General features: G+C 39.8%; 1 protein-coding gene across 1 annotated transcript; it reads left to right on the top strand.

The window, feature by feature from the left end:
- Nucleotides 1–2,074: 2,074 nt before the first annotated feature.
- vwa5b1 (von Willebrand factor A domain containing 5B1) lies at nucleotides 2,075–19,865 on the top strand. Its single transcript, XM_054609882.1, has 21 exons — nucleotides 2,075–2,213; nucleotides 2,393–2,554; nucleotides 3,399–3,618; nucleotides 3,840–3,994; nucleotides 4,887–5,018; nucleotides 6,283–6,407; nucleotides 7,452–7,628; nucleotides 8,686–8,796; nucleotides 8,891–9,093; nucleotides 10,392–10,506; nucleotides 10,726–10,911; nucleotides 11,153–11,342; nucleotides 12,828–13,027; nucleotides 13,832–14,072; nucleotides 14,887–15,180; nucleotides 15,311–15,448; nucleotides 16,248–16,382; nucleotides 16,893–16,964; nucleotides 17,456–17,525; nucleotides 18,477–18,600; nucleotides 19,060–19,865. Exons 1-21 carry the CDS (start codon nucleotides 2,075–2,077, stop codon nucleotides 19,717–19,719), a joined length of 3,849 nt encoding a protein of 1,282 aa, XP_054465857.1. The 3' UTR covers nucleotides 19,720–19,865.
- Nucleotides 19,866–20,882: the final 1,017 nt, after the last annotated feature.

The raw sequence follows: 20,882 nt of genomic DNA, 5'->3' as shown, positions 1-20,882 counted from the left end.
CGGCCCAGAAGCGACAGATAATTTTGTTGTATAACTTACTTGCTTCATTCGTCCTAAGTGATATGTATCTGAAGATTCTTTTTTATTCACCTCTTATGAGACTGAATATTGGGTTTTTTTTCTCTCTTTCCTGTTATATTGTTTATGTGTTGTAATGATGATATCACCCTAAATTAGTTTTATTGCTGTGACCTTTATCTCAAATGTACAACCATCTCAAAGGCTCTTTGGTTTGACATCATACCCTTGAAGATTAATGAGGTTGGAATATCTATAAAAAACCTTCTGGACTGAATTGTCATCTAGAAAGCTGCTTTCATCTAGTTTTATAGTCTGTAATGAGAGCGTGCAGCGTGTTTGATGTGAAAGATCCTTGCAGACCCTTTAACCCTGGACACAACCAAACTTCTACCCTCTGGTACGCAAAAACAACCAGGCACAGTTTGGCCGTCTGCTGATGCTCAGTCATACACAGTAATCCTGTAACACCAATAACATCCACAGCTCCCTTCATAGATTGTTTATTTTACAGTTTCTAACGCAAATATTTTCTATATGTACATACCATCTTCCCCTTTTAATACAAATCCTACACACTGCAGATTATATACATCTCTTCATGTAAAGACTGTACATAATCATCCAGCCCTCTTGTGTACATCCTGTCTATGTTTGTTCAGCTTTGTTGTCCTTGTTCCTGGCTGTTATGTCTATTTCTGTGTGGGTAAATTGAGAGCAATGCAATGCAAAAAAGGAGTGAAATTCCCTGTATGTGCACATATAGGTTACTAAGTTTTTTTATTTCAGAATTATATTTTTTCTAATAATACTTTTACTTCATAATGTCACTTTTTCCTTTCATAATATTGCTTTTCATGACAGTGGTGTTGATCCCATGCCCCCTGCAGGGTCCAACCAGTGCTATTTAGCCAGTTAGCACTTAGCCAGTATTTATGCTAAGCTTATCAGTTAGCTAAAGCAACAACAATGCCAAAGTTATTCAGAAGAGAAAGACACAACTCTGAAGATCAGCAGACAAACAGTCTTTCTCTGAGGTTGTGCAGGCCAACAGAAGCTAGTACCCATAGTAGCTAACACTGGCTCTTTACTTCCATTCTAAATTATAATTAAAGCTCACAGGCTTGTTAGCCGGCTAGGTAGGTAGCATAGAACAAGCAGTTTGGTTGAGCTAAATAAATAAATAAAGATTTTGTCTGTATACTGTCTTCGCATAGATCAGCAGCTAGTTGGTTAATTATTAATAACTTTTGACATTGTTGTTGCTCAGTGGTGGAAAGTAACCAAGTGCATTTACTACTTTTTTTCCATTTTATGCTACTCAAGAGGCCACCTCTACTCCATTACCACATTACTACATCACTATATTTCATAAGGAAATATTGTACTCCAATACATTTATTTGATACATTTAATTAGTTACTCTGCAGATGCAGATAAAGGCCTACAAAAAATATCAACAAACAAATTATGATGTATTATTGTGGATAAAGGTAAGACTTTATTGATCCCTTGGTAAAATTCACAATCTCCCTGGCAGTATATATAGTTCAAGACCCATCTTTACCTGCTGCAACATTAAAATAACATACACATTAATGCATCAACAGCCTTCCTGTAATTCAATGACATAATATGCATTATTCTGAAATGCACCATTTTGCATGTTGAGTACTTATTCTTTTGGTGATTTAAGTATAGTTTGATGCCAATACGTTTCATTAAAATATCAAATGCATTCCTTTTATTTGTAGCAGAGTATTTCCACAATGTGCTATTGCTACTCTTCAATCCTAGCTATGATAACTGGCTCATTTTGGTAGCAGTCTGCTGAGCTTGCTTGGATGGAGAAATTATTTGATAATGAATATCCAATAAAACTCTGTTATTATTACAATAAGTATAATGAAATAACAGTTCATAGTAATGAGTTACATTTTAATAATTGCTTCAATTGTTGTGTCAACTATAAAGTATATTTTACACAATTCATTCATAATTTTATTTTTACTATTATGATTTTCTTGCAACAAACCAGAATCCTGAACCCAACACCATGCCTGGACTAATTAACAAGGAGAACCGGAGCGCTCTGCCCCTCAGTGTCTCTGATATCACTTCCTGTGTCAGGGGTTATACTCTGGCCATGACAGCCTCTATGACCTATGAAAATATTGAGGATCATGCCATTGAGGGTGAGTATGTACACTGAAGGAAACTAAGTTGTTCACTTTAGCTACGTGAATGCTAGCCACTTTAAACCAACCTTATGCCCTGAAACACACTGTTGTGAAAACATTGACTGGATGTATTTAATGGGTCATCTTCTTGTTCATGCCCTTATTTAAATTTTTCCTCTCCAACTGCCTTACAGGTATCTTCATTTATCCACTGGAGGAAAATTCTATTGTTGTGGGATTTGAGTCGATGATATCGAGTCAGATTATAACACTGCAAATCAAAGACAAGGCAAAAATTGACGACTGTTATGTTGATTGCTGCAACACATCTAATGGAGCCCTCCAGAGTGGCAGCGGTAAGATTGAAGCCGCTCTAATCAATATTGTTATATAAGTAATGGATCAAATTACTATGTGTGAAACACTGTTTCTAGCAGCAGCAGGCAGCTGTGAAATAATCTAAGATAACCCCACTGTGCACTAGCTGCTAAGCATCAAACGACAGACAGACAAAGTTAGTGACGCGCTGGTGAACAAATTGGAGCATTGGAGCACAAGGTTTTGGTGGATCCCAAAACAAAACTAAAAGAGAGTGACCTTTGAACTTACATTTGCCATGTTGTACGATACATGACTTCCATGTTCATGTTAATGTTGCTCTGTTTGTTGGATGTATAAATAGGCATCAATATCACCTTAAAAGGTGTTAAAAATGCTTTAATGTTATGACTTCAGGTTATCTCGTGTCAGGATTGTGACCACAAATTTGAACATTTTGAAGGGTCTAAGGGAAATGTTGCATCCTGGGAAATGTAGGATCCAAGGCTTGAATCATTCCAAACACTAAAAGCCGGGATATGTCTGCCTGTGCTGCTTAAGTTTTCATCATTCTTTCCCAGAACTTTATGGAAATGCATTACTAATTTGTTGGAGCCTTTAAGTCTTCAGTTAAATGGTTATCAGGTGAACATATTTTCATAAGATGGTCAGTTTTTACGGATATAATAATGGGTAATGTTTAGGTAGATACAGGTGAAGTAATACAGTACAATGGTTTCAGAGGAGTGTAATATTATTATAACAATAATATCATAGTGTGGTACTACACCTAAACTAAGAAGTTCATTGTCACCCCCTTTATCTGAACATTAAGTTGTATTTCAGATTTGGTTGTTGACGAATTCCATTCTGGTTTCACAGGACATATAGTGATTGATGAGGATTTGGAGCGGACAGTGTTAGTGGTTAACCTCGGGATCATCCCTCCTATGGAGACGGTCCATATTCTGGTTAGCACCTCCTCTGAGCTGTCCACCCTGCCAAACGGAGGCATCAGTGTCTCGTCCCCACCGGTGTGTACACCTCGGGTACGGAGGACCATCAACGAGGAGCAGGGACTATCCCCAAACTTCTCCAGAACGTAAGAAAACAGATACAATAATAAAATATTAAAGTCACTGTCTTGTTCTATTACACCATGTTACATGTTCAAATTTGGTATATTTTGAAGTTGGATTTTGCACTGTTAACTGGCTCTTCAGGCCCCAAATGTTCTTTTGTATGGAAACTTACTATAATAACATTGTATATGTTTATTCAGGATGGCTCCATTTTAATGTAGTTATGCTTTGCTAATTTTAGGCGTGACAGGCACAGTTGTGCCTCAAGTCCTCACGATCAAACTCCCAACTCCCCTCAGCTGTGGTTGGCCTCACTGCTGGACGAGGAGGCAATCAACTCTATGGACTACGAGTTTAACTTCCAGCTGGAGATACGGGCTCCCTATCTTCTCGCAGGTTAGATAAATGATACTACCAATACTAGTAATATATTTGATTGCTTAGCTGTATAAACTTAAGGCAAATCCTATTGGAAACCGTGGAATTGCACAGATGAGCTATCTCAAAATAATACAGATATTGTACTGAGCTAGCCTGTAATCAAGCATTGCAATTCAGTTCTCCTTGAAAGTTCTCATGTCTGCAATAAGAAACTACAATTGTGATGCATCCAGCACCTAAGTGTAGAAAAAACCCCACTGTCCTTTTGTGTAATCACAGGTATGTGTGTGTGTGTGTGTGTGTTTTTATATCACACACATTGATGAATGCTCTTATATAGCTGGGTATTATCTGGCAACACTTATTCTTATTAAATGAATGTCTTGACTTTTTTGGAAAGTTGCTTTTGTTGCTTGTGCACGAGTTAGATGGGAAGGTTGATACCATTGAAATGTCTCTCCATTCGATATGAAGCTACAGTCAGAAAACTGTTAGCTTAGCTTAGCATAAAGACTGGAAATAGGGGGAAACTGGTAGCCTGCCTCTGCCCAAATTTACCAACACCTATAAACTCACCAATTATCCCATTCTACCAAATTTGGTTAATCTGTTTTTTTGCTACACTACTGTCTCCTGGCTGTAGCATTTTTATAAGCCCATTTTCCTAAAGAGCAAATTTACATTTGCTGATTTTAGCATTAAAACTCATAATTGCTGGTTGTTTGCTCAAACTGCAACAGCACTTGAATGCATTAGCACATAAGTTGCTTTTAACATCTTTGGGAAGTTTTTTGTTCTCATAATATGAGTGTTATGTATCAGTGGGACCTGCTGATTTGTCATTTATTTTATTACTGGAGGTGAAGCCACTGGCTATTTCATCTGCTGTGTCTGTTGCTCTGTGTAGGTGTAGAAAGCCCATCTCACGCCATCCGAGCTGATGCAGACCCTCTGGCTCGCTCTGCCACAAGCGTCGTTATCACTCTGGCTGACAAGTACACTTATGACTGTCCTGTCAAGATCCTCATCTATCCCAGCGGTAGGTCCACAGCTTCAAAACTCACTCACAGCACCACCCTGCAGTTGATCATCCTTACCTCTCCTGTACAATATTTTGAAGTATTTTTTTCAGCTCTGTCTGGTTTACTTTATAGCATTTTTGGTGTCATGGTCACTATTGTGGGATTCACCACCTCACTTTGTGTTTCTCCTGTTGTATGACATGCCAGTCAGACTGTTTTGTGTGGGTGTTCAATGTCAGGTCTGTTTTTTCTTTTCTGGTGCTCTTATTTCTCTGTCACTGCAGTCTTGACCTACACTTTGTGTGGGCCAGTTGTCTCCCAGAGGCAGGAATGAGCCCTGGCCTCACAGATCCAATAGCCCTTTTATGAAGGTTTTGTTAACAAACAGACCTGCTGCCACTGCTGGGCAATTTAATTCAGCTCAGACTGGTGCTGCAGTTTCAATCACAACATGGATGCTCAGCTCAAGCAGAGACGGATGAAACTGAGTTTATAATGACACACATACATGCCTGGAATGCAGGCATGTATGTGTGTCATTATAAACGAAACGGAAAGGAGTGGTGTATTTTCATCACCAGCTCTGTTGATTAATGGACAGAAGCACAGGCTTTGTCATATACATTACTACAAGGTTTCTGAAGGGTTCACCAAGTTAAATTAGAAATTTTGAAAGACATTTTTAATACCACATCAACAATCTACCTGTCAAACCTGTTTCATTGCCAAAAGTCTATTAAACCAATAGGGATGATATCGACATTTATATCACATTTTGTCAGTATTTCCCTGCAGTATATAACAATAATTACCAATAATATAATTAAATTAACCATTAAACCTGACCTATAACTGGATAAGCAGGAGAAAAGATGGATTCACTGATTCAAAGGTAACTAATTTGGGGTCTATCTATGAATTTTACAGATAGTTTTTGCAATTTTCTTTATTTAAAAACAAAACTAATGTTCCTGCCTACAGCAGGCTAGAAATAAATAAATTGTAAGCCTTTTAATTTAAATCAATGCCTTTAAAGACTTTTCAAGACCTGCAAATACCCTGCACTTAATATAAGTATTATCCAAATCCCCTGGATTACCTCAAACCTCTGAGCTAATTGTGTTGTCGTGAGACCCAGCTGTGATACAGCATCTTTATAGAGAACCACCTCCTCATTCTCACATCAATGTGTGGATAATTCTGCACCACAGATATACGGTATATAATCTTTCTGTAATAATTATAGTAATATCTATAATTTGACCAACTGTGTCACTTCAGAGCCTCATCTGCCACATGTGCTCGTTGAAAATGGAGACATGACGCAGGAGGAGTACGATGAATATCTTCACGGACGGAGCGATTTCATCAAGGCTGCAAAGAAGGACTCCAGCAATGAGAAGAAAGTGAGTGTGCCATCGACATCTGCACCATGTAACTGAACTGATGGCAACATTATCACACCACCAGGAGAGTGGTAAAGACTATACAGTTGAGCAATGTCATAAACAATGCCCTGCAACAAATACTATATTTGTGAAGCTACAAAGATTAAGTCATAATGTTTTGTTATATCTACCAACATATTGCAATCCAATACCAGTGGTGGAAGGAGTATATTCAGATCCTTTGCTTAAGCAAAAGTACTTATACCATACTGTGAAAATACTTCTCTACAAGTAAATGTATTATTAGTAAAAAATACTGCAAGTTTCAAAAGTAAAAGTACTCATTCTGCATTAAACTGTTGCCTTTCAGTGTTTTTCTTTTATATATGATGTTTTCGGAATAATGTTATTGGTGGGTTACTGTGTATACTGCTTTAGATGTTTAAGTTTTTTTTAATTATAACTTCTAATGTTAAGAAAAAAGAAACATCCAGTTTATAAGAAACATTTAAGTTTAACCAAATTTGGATATACAAGGTTTTAACTGAACAGAAAGGGTATGGAATACTGTAATCTGTAAAGTAATTAAAGCTGTCAGAAAAATGTAGTAAAAAGAACAATATTTGCCTCAGAAATGTTTTCGAGAATAAGTATAAAGTAGCTTCATATGAAAAAAAACCCAAGTAAAATATAAGTAGCTTAAAATTGTACTTTAGTTAACTAAGTTAAATCCCATTCCACTATTATTTTTGTACCTGCTTAGTGTCCATTCACATTTGTGCCATGAGCAGTTAAGTGAACAGCGGAGGTAAACAGAAGAAGAAAGAGCACTTAGCCATAAAATGGGTTTCTATGGAAACACTGCAAGGAAGCTTCACATTCGGATTGGAATTTCCTGCACGTATACAATAGTTGAGGGGCTCTGCCCATCAACCTGATCAAGTCCCTTTTATTGTGTTAAAATACAGCCTTTCAATTAATAAAAAAGTCTAGTTAGCTCACTGCTGCCAAATCCCCCATTTTAATTTATGCCTTTGGTTTTATATTTATCCGTCTTTACAGATAGATATCATTCACAGAAGACTCCACAAGGACATCCTCCACAACCCTGTGGTCATGTTGAACTTTTGCCCTGACCTCAAATCCATCAGCTCAGACCTGAGGAAGGTTCACGGCGAGTTTATCTTCCTCATTGACCGCAGCGGCAGCATGAGCGGGGTTAACATCAACTGTGTGAAGGTATCTTTAATATCAGTGTGCTCAGTGATATATATTTCCTGCCCTGATGCACATGCAAACATACATGCATATGCTGATTTGAATATAAATTGCAACGTCACCTCTTTAAAGATGGGGATTTTTATATTTGTGCATGCTGTTTAAGTGTCTTACAGTCGACACACAACACATCAAAATAAAGATATTAAATGGAAAGCTAATGCCTCAAAACACATGGTGAACATGATAAGTCATTAGCGGCTCTATAATTGATTTCTAGTCTCACCGTCAAACTGATTCTGCTTGAGATTATAGATGTGGTTAGCCAGCTGTGTGAAGGGCATGTACAAGGATATCGATCATACAAGTCATTCATTATTCCCCAAATGTCTCCCAGTTGCTAGGTTTTAGACAGAAATACTTTCAGTTCTCTCAGACATCATGTGACTTTTCTACAATATCATTCAAGGTTGATATTTATTTTTCAATATATTGATAGATTATTTGGCTGCTTGTGCACTGACCCTGCCCTTTGGTGTGAGGCTGACCAGCAGTGTTGATTTGTTTTTATTGGATGTGTCTGATATCACAGAGTCTGGGCTTAAGGTGAAGCCATGACTATTTACAACTAACCTTCAATAGATCCTGCAGACTCAGTCTCAAAATATCACATACTAATCTTTTTTTTTTTTATTAATGCACCTGACGAGGTATTTTATCATAGATTGTCTGGTGTGATCTTTGTGCTCTTCACCTGAATGAAGGTTGAGATAAGTGGTATTTCTCTAGACACTGCCCTTCTGCTGTAGAAGAAGCAGTGATGGATGAAAGGACACTGTGTGATGCCACTCTCCTCTTTTCTCCTCTCTTTGAGAAAATCTGCTGCGCAGCGATGACAGCTGTGCAGGGCACCGTGCTTTCACTCAACCAGACGGTAGTTGTAATGCAGTGGAAATGTTCAACAGGACTTTAAGCCCTTAATGAACAGAAGAGCTTTGCCTTTTAAGATTTTCTTTGTTCTGTTCTACTTTCTGAACATGAAGTTAAACTGCCCTTGGTCTCTTTCTCTCTTTCTCAGGATGCCATGGTGGTGATACTCAAGAGCCTTGTTCCAGGCTGCCTTTTTAACATCATAGGCTTCGGCTCCACATTCAAATCACTATTCACAACCAGCCAGAACTATGAGGAGGTAAAGCAGCTCTGGAATACATTGATGCAATTCTGATGTGAAAATTGAGCCAAAGCAAGCATAAGGTGCTGTAACTTTCTTCTCTCCATCTCAGGAAGCCCTGGCCCTGGCTTGTGATTATGTTCGGAAGTTCAGAGCCGACATGGGGGGGACCAACGTCCTGGCACCGCTCAATTGGATCCTGAGGCAGCCGATGTTCAGCGGACACCCACGCCTACTCTTCTTGATCACCGACGGAGCCACCAGCAACACAGGCAAAGTTATTGAGCTGGTCCGCAGCCATGCACGCTACATTAGGCAAGTATTACTGTTAAGGCTCACAACTGACCTCTATTCTGAATGTTAGAATAAAGGAAAAAGATCAATAATGAGTGATTGTTGGGGATATTGTAATATTGTCTAAAAGGAACCTTTGTTTTCAAAGCTGGGCTGGTTAAACACTATGATTCGTACCTGCAGACATTGCAGTACATGACCCACACTGACATGAATATGTGTTTGCGGTTGCTGCTGAGTTAAGAGTAAGTATAACAGTTGCCACTGTTGTAGGAACAGCACTGGCAGAGAAGCTACTGTATGTCAAAGCCAATTCATATTTTGTTTATGCCAATTATGCAAATAGTAACGACACAGCTGATGAGTGAGATTAAATTACATCCAGGGATTGTCAAGGGTTTAAATGAATAACCGGGTATGCAGCAATATTCCGCTCAAAATGAAATCCAGAAATATTTATTGAATTTTGTGTGAAGGTCAAACATCACCACAAAGAATCTGTCAAAATAGGAGAAGAAGAGGACATTTGTGCAGCTTTGATTTTAGATGTGAAAAGAAAAACATTGTTTTAATGTTGCATCTGGAGTAAGGAAATAGAAGTGCTCTCTTAAGTATGCACACAACTGTCAACTGATAGTGAGCGCCGGTGGCACAATAGATCTGCAATACACTGGGAAATTGTTTCATTTTGAAGGCTGCATCCAAAGTCTCACACTGTGAATCCTTCTCCTGAGTCACTCTGGAAATAATTGACTTTTGTCTTCCCCCTTTTAATGGATGACCGCCCCCAGAGAATTGCATTAGGTAAACAGAGACTGGACAATTCATCGACACTGCCTGGGTCATTATCACACTATGCTTACAAATCAGCGCAGCCAGTCAGAGACAGGAGCAAACAACAAGAAATCTCTGTCCCGAAAATCCATGTTAGGTTCTCTTCTACCGACAGTGTGTAAGAGGTGACATTTCTGTTTTAATCTAGACTCGTTAAAAATGCAGAGGGACGTAGTTGGGGCAAATTAAATCAGCCACATTATCCCTCTGTGAAAAAGTGAAAGAAAATGGTAAAATACTGCATCAACCAACCTCCCCAGAGTACTCTGAGAGGCAGCAGGCATGTCTCAACTTTCAACCATGACAGTTTATTTCCTCTTTGGCTCTTTTCCCCCAAAAATCTATGTTTTACAACATGACAAATTAGGTATATCTCCAAAGCAGCGCTTTAGATCTCTGCAAAATGAGTGCCCATCCTGAGAAGACACCTGTTATCATTATCTCGATCTGTCCATGGAGCCACAGTGTTTAATTTGTTTGTGCAGATGTTTTACATTCGGCATAGGACAAAATGCTTGCAGGAGGCTGGTGCAGGGACTGGCGGCAGTTTCCAAAGGAACAGCAGAGTTCCTGGCTGAAGGAGAGAGGCTGCAGCCCAAGGTACTTATTCCGAGCTTTATATATCACTCCTAATGACTGCCAACTAATCTGAGGGCCACCAGAGAGCCATTATACTTAAGTTTCTAAGCACAGAGTGTCTTCAACTGATACCAATTGGGAAATCATATCTCAGACACCTTTAGCGGTATGTATAGGTCAGCCAGAAGCAGTGTTTAATGTCCGAAAGTCTAATTTAGTCGTCTTACTTTTACTCCACAGATGATAAAGTCGCTGAAGAAAACCATGTCTCCTGTTCTCAGTGACATTTCAATTGAATGGCTCTTTCCTGAGACGAAAGAAGTGCTGCTGTCCCCTGTGGGCAACTCATTCCTGTTTCCAGGTGACAGTCTGATTGGCTATAGTGTGGTTTGCGACGCCACCCGCTACCACACCAATCCCAAATCTGTAAGTGCAAGACATCAGCTGAAAGTAGACAAAAAGCTGCATGCAGTATGACCTTCTGAGTTGTGATTATTTCAGATTTTATTTTTTGTTAATATCCACCTTGATAAATAATTGAGTGGTTTCAATTTTATGACTTATTTCTGAGAGGTGTTTTCACGGTGATTAAAAAAGGCCTAAGGCCGACTGGGAAGAAGCTTTTTAATCAAACGTTGGACGTGTCACCTACTCCAAATTTCAACAGGACAAGAGGAGGCGATACAGCATGATGCGCTCCATTGAGTCAGCCAGCTCTGTGTTTTACCAATCTCAAGAGGAGGACGCGCTGAAGACAGGTAGCGATTTTCAGGGGTCCTACAGAGAAGCCCCACTGTATGATTCCTACCAGGACTCCATGACGGACAGCCCTGCCACCACAGAGCAAGACACCATGGGTAAGAACCTACAGTACAGTCATCTTATCACTATTTCACTAGTCTTTTATAACACTGATGTTGGCTGGACTAATGTGCCGCCCATGGCAATAGGATGAAACAGTCTGTCAGGCCAGTTGGTCCAGCCAATATAGGGTAGCTTAAGCACATACAATGTAGATAAGAGGTATGATTGAGCTGCAAAGTATCTGCTCTTTTCTCGTATGAGGCGAGGATTCAAAAGCAGTTTAAAGGTACATTAGGTTAGAGAATATTGTGGAAATCTTTCTTGCAATTAGAGGCTGCTTGTAAGGTCTAGTAGAGTTAGATAAACATTGATGGTGTCTGGACTTCAAGCCAAAGGGGCCAGCTAATGTCACACGCACATACAATTGAAATATCAGAGCTAGAACAATACATTGGCCAGGCTGTTGAATTGGCATGTATCTGTGTCTTTGTTGGTTGATAAGTAAAAAAAATATATTCCTGTGCACAAATTGCCAACTCGATTTGAGTTTGCAATTCTGCCTCCTATGACAAAGAAAAAGAGAATAGAACAATACGGCTATCGGAAAGGAACAAAGCCACAACATTCAGCTCACTTCAAAGAGTCATAATTACCATCACAAAGAAACAGTGTCACCATAACATAGTTTGCCTACGAAAGAAAGTCGATTTTTCAACTTTAAAATATCTTGGATAGTATGTATCTCGGTCACAATAGAAAATTAAGGATTTGTGTCATTATTGTTTATGTTGAAAAAAATACTATTGGCCATTTTATTGTTAGCAGCTTGATTAAATTCCTAAATCAGTATAATTTAGGCTATAGCGGATAAAAGGTCATGCTACAGAGTATCTGCCCTTTGCTTGAGTGAGAGCAGGATTCAAAGGCAGTTTAAAGGTACGTTTAGTCAAGGAGGACTCGGTACATTAATGATAGCATATTGACATTTTTAGTTTGTCCAATACTTTGGTTTATGACCAAATACCATCAAAACTATTTACATTCCTCTCTCAGCTGTACATTGTGCTTAGTGCTTATTGACAAGAATCTAAGATGATGATTAATTAACATTACATTGTAAATATTACCTGCTTAACATTAGCATCTTAGCATTGTCTGTGTGAGCATGTTAGCATGCTCAGGTTAGCACAGTAAGTACAGCCTCACAGAGCCACAACACGGCTGTAGACTTTTTTTTTCATCTTTTTCATTCGTCATTGCACATGCCAACGAGCAACTTATCTTATTATTCTTATTCTTATTCCAAACAAAATTATGCTTTTGGAAAATAAATTACTTTGTGCGTCGCAGAGGATATTCCCTGTTCATATTCCCCGTAAAGACATACTGTGGTGAACTGGGCACCTTTGGGATCACTATTGTGTCAATAATATTGAGTTTAAAATAAAACTGACAATTATTTGTTTGAAATTTGTGTGAAAGATTGCTATATTGACTCATTTTGGGTTGACTATTTCTATTTTGCATTAAAACGTCAGGGTTGGATTGTAAGACGTCTCCAAGAAGGCGTGCATACAGCACCAACCAGATAACAGACTACAACCCGGCAAGGAAGGTCTTCACTCCCAGTGATCCCAGCTCTGTGGTGGCAAAGAATCCACTGAGGAGAGCCAAAGTCCAGGAGCTGATAGGTCAGATGAGCCCTGAGCATGAGGCCCAGTGGAGGAACGACTACCAGGTGTGGAGTTTCGCTGTCAAGAATAACATTCACATGATTGCTTTTAAGATGACCTGCACTGGTTGGGTTTGAAAAATGGGCCAGCAGTTATTACTCACTCACTTTGCAATTTAATTGCAACTCACAGATCTCAAAAACCAGTGCTGCCAAAATACACATGTCCAGTACCCACATGTACATTAAAGCCAAAATCTGCTTTAACTGCAGGATAATCTCATTTTGTGTTATGACACAGTTGTCATATTGTCATTATATGGAAAACAATATTTGTATTCAGCTTGTGTTGATTAATTAAACAGCCATCTGACCCTCTGGACTGGAGTGCAAGAGCGTTGAGAAGATGAAGGCTTTTACCCTTCTCCAAAAATTAAAAACAGGATTTCTGTTATATTCATTCGAATATTTGTATTACTTATATGATAATAAAGTAAGTATCTTTCTGGTTTTGGTCACTCAGTAAGACAAAATGAAAAACTTGATCACATCAAGTTGGGATTTAAAAAAACTGTGTGAGGTACTTTTTTGCAATTTTTTGACATCTTAACAAGGAATTAAACATGAAAATGAACTCCACATTAATCTACAAAGAAAATCATTGTTTACTACGGATGCAATATAGATGATTTACATGAGTATAGTCAAACAATGAGTCCTAAGTGTCCAACTGTTTGCTGTGATATGTCTGTAAGAGTATGTATGTCACTTATACACATGAATGAACATGCTGGAATTACTAGAATTACAATTAGAGGTTGAGGTTCCATACCTTTCTTTAAACCTGGGTATGTTGAATTTGGTTTTCAGCCACAGTTGGCAAGCCTGTGTGCCACATCTTCCAGAGGGCGTCCAGCCAGCTGCCACAGGCCGCTCACTCAACAGGAGCCTCTCCTGCAGCAGGAAGTCGACTCAGAGCTTAATTTCCAACCTCAGGACAATCCTCAGCCCAGCATCATCAGTGCGCCGCCTGCAGCTCGCAACTCCGCTGGGGAAGATGGATCCAGATCGTCCACTGACAGCCCTTCTGTTGGCAGCGTTGGAGAGACGGGTGAGACCACAAACACAACAAGTCTGTTTTACTGAAAATGAAAATAATTGATTGATTATATCTGCATGTGAATGATTTATGTTGGATTGACTCAATGTGGTTTTGTTTGTTTTTCTTTTTGGTGAATAAGGGGTTTAGGGCAAACCAATCAACACATTTTTTAAGGGGATATTTTAGCAATTTGGGAAACACACATAATCTCTTTGAGAGATTGATACCGCTCTCAATTATTTCCTAAAACTTGGATTTTTTTTGTACGGAGTAAACAAACAAGATATATTATATGTTGTATGTTATTCAGTCAGCTTTAGAGGTGCTGGCTTGGCTAGTGGTTTCCACCTTTTTCCAGGCATTATGCTAAGCTAACAGGCTGCTGGCTGTAGCTCAAAATGTATCGTTAACACATGAGAGTATTATCATCTCCTCATTTAACTCTCTGAAAGAAAATGATTAAGCAAAATTCCAAAAATGTAAAATAAAATTTACATATTTTTTTATACATCCTAATACCCAATTTCAAACAAAAATCTTCTTTGAAAGTAACTATAATTCAAGCCAAGACCACAGTGGACTTCTTCAGTCTGATGTGACAAGTATCTTAAAAAAATATATTTAAACGACTATCAGAAATCCAAGATGAGAAATGATGACTGATGATCAAGCAAGAGAGCTTTGGAAAACATATGTAATAAAAATATATTCAACACAAATCCAGTTGCAAGTGTAGCAGGTGACAAGCTTCAGATGGATTTCAATACATATCTGATCACAAAAGAAAAATGCACATTCACGAATCAAACCTGTGATATTTCAGATGGCTATGGACACCAATTATGTCAAGCGGAAACCCCACAGGAGACCAAGAATTCTGATCTGGGTGCAGCCAACCAGCCCAAAGGTGACTGCAAGGCCGTGGTGTCCGGGCTGCTGTGTGGGAAACCAGCGAAGTGGGAGGTGGTCTTTGATATCGAGCCTTTCCTGAACGGTCGGGAACGTGAGGAAAAGGTTCACGAGGAACTGTGGAACGAGACATTCCACCACATGGCTGGACGCTCCATCATACGAGACTTTGAGCACATGGTGGATAAGGAGTGTGAGATTGAGCACGGTGAGATCTACCGGGATGTTATTGTTTATGGGAAATTTTGAGGTTTTTAGGATTAGAATTTATAAATGTGACTTTATGTAATCCTTTGATTTGGTAATCCCTTGTGATGATTTTATTTTATAATTCACAGGCTCTGGCAGGAAGTACCAGCTATACGCTATTCACACCAGCAAGGCCTGCAATATACTGAGCAAATACACAGCGTTTGTTCCCATCGACCTGGACACTAATGAGTTTTTGCAGACATGTATTGAATACATAAACAGTGGTAAGTCATATAGAATTGCTCGAAATCTTCAATCACCCATTGTTGTCACTCCCCATGTCTGAATAGTACATTGACCCCAAACAAAACCTGTAGTGACTTCTTTAAGTTAAACTTCCTTTGTTTATAGTTTAGTGGTTAAATCGTCTGTAAAGTTACTTTGTATGTGCACATGTATGTATGTTAGTCTGTCACTCAAATAAATCTCACTTTAAAAGGACATTTAGGGAAAAATACTTATTTGCTTGCCGAAAGGAAGATGAGAAGATTTATACCACTCTCAAATCTGAAACTATACAGCCAGCAGACTGGAAACCCCACAACCATCCAGAACCACTAAAGCTCACCAATTAACATGTTTAGAGCATAAATAATTAATTGGCCAAATTTGTAATCATTGTTAATCATTGCAGGGTAAAAGATATGCCGCTTTTCAAATGAAAAACTTTTTTTGGATGCATGCATATATTTTGGAATGCTGGTCACTGGTTAGTTTAAGCTAAAGTTTGTGGTTTTACAGGGGGTTATGTGCTGGAGCTTTGGAGTCACTTTGAGGTTTCCAAGCAAACATACGAGACTCCAGAAATTCACATAGCGTAGCCTTTTTCCCAAAATATTGAACATTATATTAACCTTTAATGTAGCAACCTGTACATTTCTCTCCTAACTTGTCTTGACTAAACTGTGGTTTTGGTTCAGTCTAAAGCAAGCCTAGATCCAAAAGCTAAATAAGCATCTTGAAGTTGTACAGCTAGAAAACTGTTAATGCATGCCTTTAAAAACTGTTTAATGTTATTTTCAGGTGAAGATCTGAAGCGGGGCTCACATTCAAGGTCTGGTTCAGGGAGCAGGAAGAACAGAGGGTACTCAATCGGACTGGGTCGCTCCCAGTCTGGTGGCATGTTTGAGGAAGCTGAAGATGTCCTGCTGCCCAACAGTAGGCTTCATTTGATATATTTAAATCACATTTAATTTCCAACCTCATCGGGATAGAAGAACACAGGGGGATAGGGGCCCCAGTCTCAGACTCTGATAAACCTTGCAGTAGAGATATATCATATCTGGGGAGAAGGAGGAATTACATTTTACAAGATTTATGTTTAAATATCAATTCAAATCTATTTCTATATGAAATGAAACGATTACAGTCTTGCTTTGCTGGTAGCTAGGAGATATTGAGCACTTTGAAAGCTTTGTGCTGCTTTACATTAAAAATACTTCAACTTCAGCAAAAGGGCACACCATTATAAATTGACTTTCAGTGGTGGCATAGCAACAGCAGGTGACCGAAAACTAGCACACTGCTAGAGCATCTGCTTGGCACTGCCAGTTAAAATGAAGAGCTGCACACAGCGGGGGAACAGATGTGGAGGAGTACAAGTGTTGGTAATAAAACCAAATAAAGGACAGCTGAGGGTCAATTTCAATCTTTTTATCATTTTCTTAGATGGAGAGGATGGCGTCTCTCCATGCAGCACCCCCTCCTCCGCCGGCTGGGAGAGAAGTAGCTTAACAGAGGGTATGTGCAACACATCAGCCGGTCAGTGAATTGATGCATCTCATCCATTTTCCTCCAGGAAGAACTTTGACATAAACAGTCTGCCAGTCTAGGGTCTTTTTCTGGGCAAAACTGTTCCACTGGTACAAATGTGAAACATAAGATTATTGACATTTGGTCCCTCTTCTTGTAAGTGATGACTGAGGTAGTCGCAATTTTGTGGCTTGTATTGACAAACGCTGTCTAGACCTTTAAAAACAAAACAAAAAAACTATACAGTGCGGACATACTGAAGGCAAAAACACACAAGAAGAAGTGTTTTACCTGATGAGCAGACACAGCTGGAATATGTGTCCTCCGCATTTACTTACATCTCATATGGAGTTTTACCTCTTTGTTACGTAAGACTCATGTTGAGAACTAAACAGAAAAGTGACTGAAAATGCCACTGCATCATTCTCTCTCCTGCCCTTGTCTAATTCTGCCTCTGTCTCTCGCTGTCTGTCTCCAAGTCTTCCAAAGGAGTCCGTCTGTGACATCTGACCAATCACAGAAATTGGTGGAGAGCCTTTTTTCTGCCAGGTGGGTGATTGGAAAGTGGCTTACAACATGAATGTTCTGTAGCTGTGGTCCCACTGCTGCACAGGGATAGTGCTGTCTTGAGGTTAATGCATCAGGATAATAATGGACTATTCTAGGACCCGTCGGGCCATGTAATAATGATTGACAATAGCTTCTCCTTTTAAAAAACAAAACCAAGACTCTACAGCCATGCTAATAGCTCTTTGAGGCTTTACGTCTGGGCTATGCTAGAAATGATAAGTTGGTACTATGTGTTGTCCGACCTCTGGGGGCCTCACTCGAGGTAGAGGTGAAAAGCTGTCTGACTGCCAATCAAGACGTTGGAAAGGTGGGGAGGGAAGGTGGTTTCAGGAGCTATTTGATAGCATATACTAGCCCCTTTAGGCACAGCAGTGCTTTCAGCAACAACAATGACAATGCTAACATGCAGGTACAATGTTAACCATGTTCCTCGTCTTAGTTTAGCGTGTTGGCATGCATGCATATTTAGTTTTGCAGGTAATTGGTCATTATTTGATAAATTGAAATTCGGACCTGCCGAGGGCACTAGATAAAAAGTGAAGTTATTACATTATATCCTGAGGGGAACATGAAAGTACAGTTGTTGAGACATTACACACAAAACCCCATGGTGGCGCTAGAGGCAGGCGATCACCTAAGTGATTAGGGTTCATCCCCTGGGGACAATGAATGTACGTACAAAATTGCATGGCAATCCATAGTTGTTGAGATATTTCAGTCTGAAACAGAGACTGCTCGACCCACACCGCCATGGTTAGAGCCACACTGCTAGTATGGCTAAAAATCCTCAATTTATTGGATTCCTATTGCAGATCTACAGATGTAAAAAAATAATCGATAACAACTGCTTTCCCTATCGTAATGAAAACAGTATGTGGTGTGATCTTAATATACTGTGATTTACATCCGCCTCTCCCGCTCCGCTATAAGGTTGGCCCTCAGCAGGACTCGTCTCCTCTCTCGGGCTGCTAAAGGATTCATGTGTCGATCTCACAGCAAGTCCGGTGATTCAATTGGAGAGAGTGACAATGAGAACAAAGACTACATTCCTCTGGTGAGCAGCAGATCTATTACATCTGATTTCTCTTGTCAACCTGCAATTCCTTAGATGGACATTCATTTGGATTGACTTGACTGTAGATTAGTCTAAAGAGATGAGTGTGTCATAGTCTGTGACAGAGTGCATGGGAACAATAAGTACTGGCAGTTCTAAGCTGTTTGCACCATGCATATTCAAATCAAGCAATCAGGCATTGCTGTAGACAACAGGGGGGCCCAGAGGAAGATTTTCTTTTTGGAGCCCGCCTTACTTTGTGTTTGTGTTTGTTTGTGAGAAAACAAGGGACGCAGATACACATACACACGGCAAAACATTCAAACTGCTGAACAATGGGGTGCGATCGAATTGTCAATGTTTTACCTGAGAATAAGCATATGTTCCTTTTAAAGTTTTTTTTTATTTTTACATAAGCTTTATTTTCTGTCAAGTTGTAAACTATTTTCTTCTGCACAGGTGTTGTTGCAGTTGGCTAGTGGTGCATTTCCGCTGGACAGGGCTCTGTGTGAAGCCATTAATGTGCCCATGGACAAGTTAAAGTGGACGTCCCCCTTCACCAGCCACCGCACCAGCCTGGGCCACCTGTCTCACTCCAGCAGCCGCCGTGCTGAGAGTGCCGACGACGGACACAGATCACCGTGTGAAACAGAAACAAATCAGCAACCTGCAGAACACGCTGGAGGCATCTACAGCCCTTCTCAACTGTCCAGTAGTTTGTGGACTGATGCTGGTCACTCTACTTTAGGCAGTCCGTCCACGGCGTCAGAGCGCCCACTCTCCCTCCACTCCCAGGTGGACAGTGGACGGGGCTCTGGATCAGGGGGCCTGGAAACAGCATCGCCCAGCAGTCTGACAAGGAGAATGCTGGATCCAGAGAGCATGGTGTGGGCCACAGCTGTGGCCCTCGCCTGGCTCGAGCACAGCTCTGCCAGTCATTTCATAGAGTGGGAACTCGTAGCCGCCAAGGCCAGCATGTGGCTGAGTTCGCAGGAAATGCCAGAAGGCCGAGACTTAGCCACCGTCAAGGCTGCCGCCAACCAGCTCTTCATGATCCTCAGACACTGGGATGAAAACCTGCAACTGAACATGCTCTGTTACAACCCTAACAGTGTCTGAGGCCTTCTAATCCAAGGATGAAACAGACCACGGAAAGCACTCAATTCCATACTATGCTAAGTGAGGCTGTACTATTCTCTGTTCTGTCTGATTTTGACGTTGCAGTTGTGAACAATATGTGTTTTCTTCTGTCATGTGCTGTATCTCCAAACATATCACAGGCTCTTCAAAGGGACTATGTGCAAGCTTTTACCTCGCTGGTGCGAAATGCTGTAGCTGGATCCCTGTTAGCTAAAGGATCTAATCAAATTTATTCTGCAGATTTGAGTTTCATCGCAAAGTGTTAAATTTGTGGCATGCTGGACCACTGACCGTCAACATCTGAGAAAAGCTCTCGATGTTATTGGGTGAGTGCTGCAAAACGATCGTAAGAGAAAAACTTTTAGACTGATTGACACATACTGTTTTTACATCTTTACAGAAATTATTGTATTGTGGAAGAAAATGTTACATGGCAACATCTGGGTACTTGCAAGCGGTACAGCCTGTCTTTTGTAATACCATTACAGTGTTCCTAATATTTGCCATTTCTGCAGACACAGAAAAATATGCAAAAAGCTAAAGAAAATATAAAATATGTTAAGCTTTGTTTAAAAAATATATGGGTTTGGTGGGAATGAATGAATGTGTATCCCACTAGCATGATTTTTACTGTTTATTATTTAATGATACATATAGTTTATATTTTCTCGCTTATCTGAGTATACTTGTCTTAGATGTTTTGATCATGCATTCGTTTTTGGATTCAAAGAGATTATTGAAGACCTTGATTCAGTAGTCCCAAACAGAGGATGCAAAATTTGCCTGGTTATAACTAAATGTTTACTATGTAATATGGATATTTACACCTCACTAATTTAAAAAGGGAATGCGGCACACAAACAAGATCTCATAACATGAGATGTCGAAGACTTCAGTTTCCCAACCCACATGATGGCAAAAAAAAATTCATTGGAAAGGTGCAATCAATAGAGTGGATTCTCCGCCAGGTCTGTCTGCAACAACCACTACTGTAATGTGTGATGGAATGAATACAACCCACAAGTGGCATCCCGGTCTTGACACTAATGGGCTGTAAGGCACTGTAAAACTATTATTCAAACTTAAAAACAAGCTGCAATGTATGCAGGCAAACGGTTAGAAGTTGTCGATTATGGCATTTC

Source organism: Anoplopoma fimbria, chromosome 12, assembly GCF_027596085.1.
Source record: "Anoplopoma fimbria isolate UVic2021 breed Golden Eagle Sablefish chromosome 12, Afim_UVic_2022, whole genome shotgun sequence".
Taxonomy (NCBI): Eukaryota; Metazoa; Chordata; class Actinopteri; order Perciformes; family Anoplopomatidae; genus Anoplopoma; species Anoplopoma fimbria.
The sequence above is the reverse complement of the archived record's forward strand: the minus strand, read 5'-3'. Positions and strand labels throughout refer to the sequence as shown.

What these genes read in the sequence shown, in the direction of transcription:
- vwa5b1 (XM_054609882.1), top strand. Translation starts at nt 2,075, where the DNA reads ATGCCTGGACTAATTAACAAGGAGAACCGGAGCGCTCTGCCCCTCAGT. An exon ending in TGGCAGCGTTGGAGAGACGG is followed by an intron (nt 14,073 to 14,886) that starts GTGAGACCACAA and finishes GTGATATTTCAG; the next exon opens with ATGGCTATGGACACCAATTA. An exon ending in GAGAGCCTTTTTTCTGCCAG is followed by an intron (nt 17,526 to 18,476) that starts GTGGGTGATTGG and finishes CTCCGCTATAAG; the next exon opens with GTTGGCCCTCAGCAGGACTC.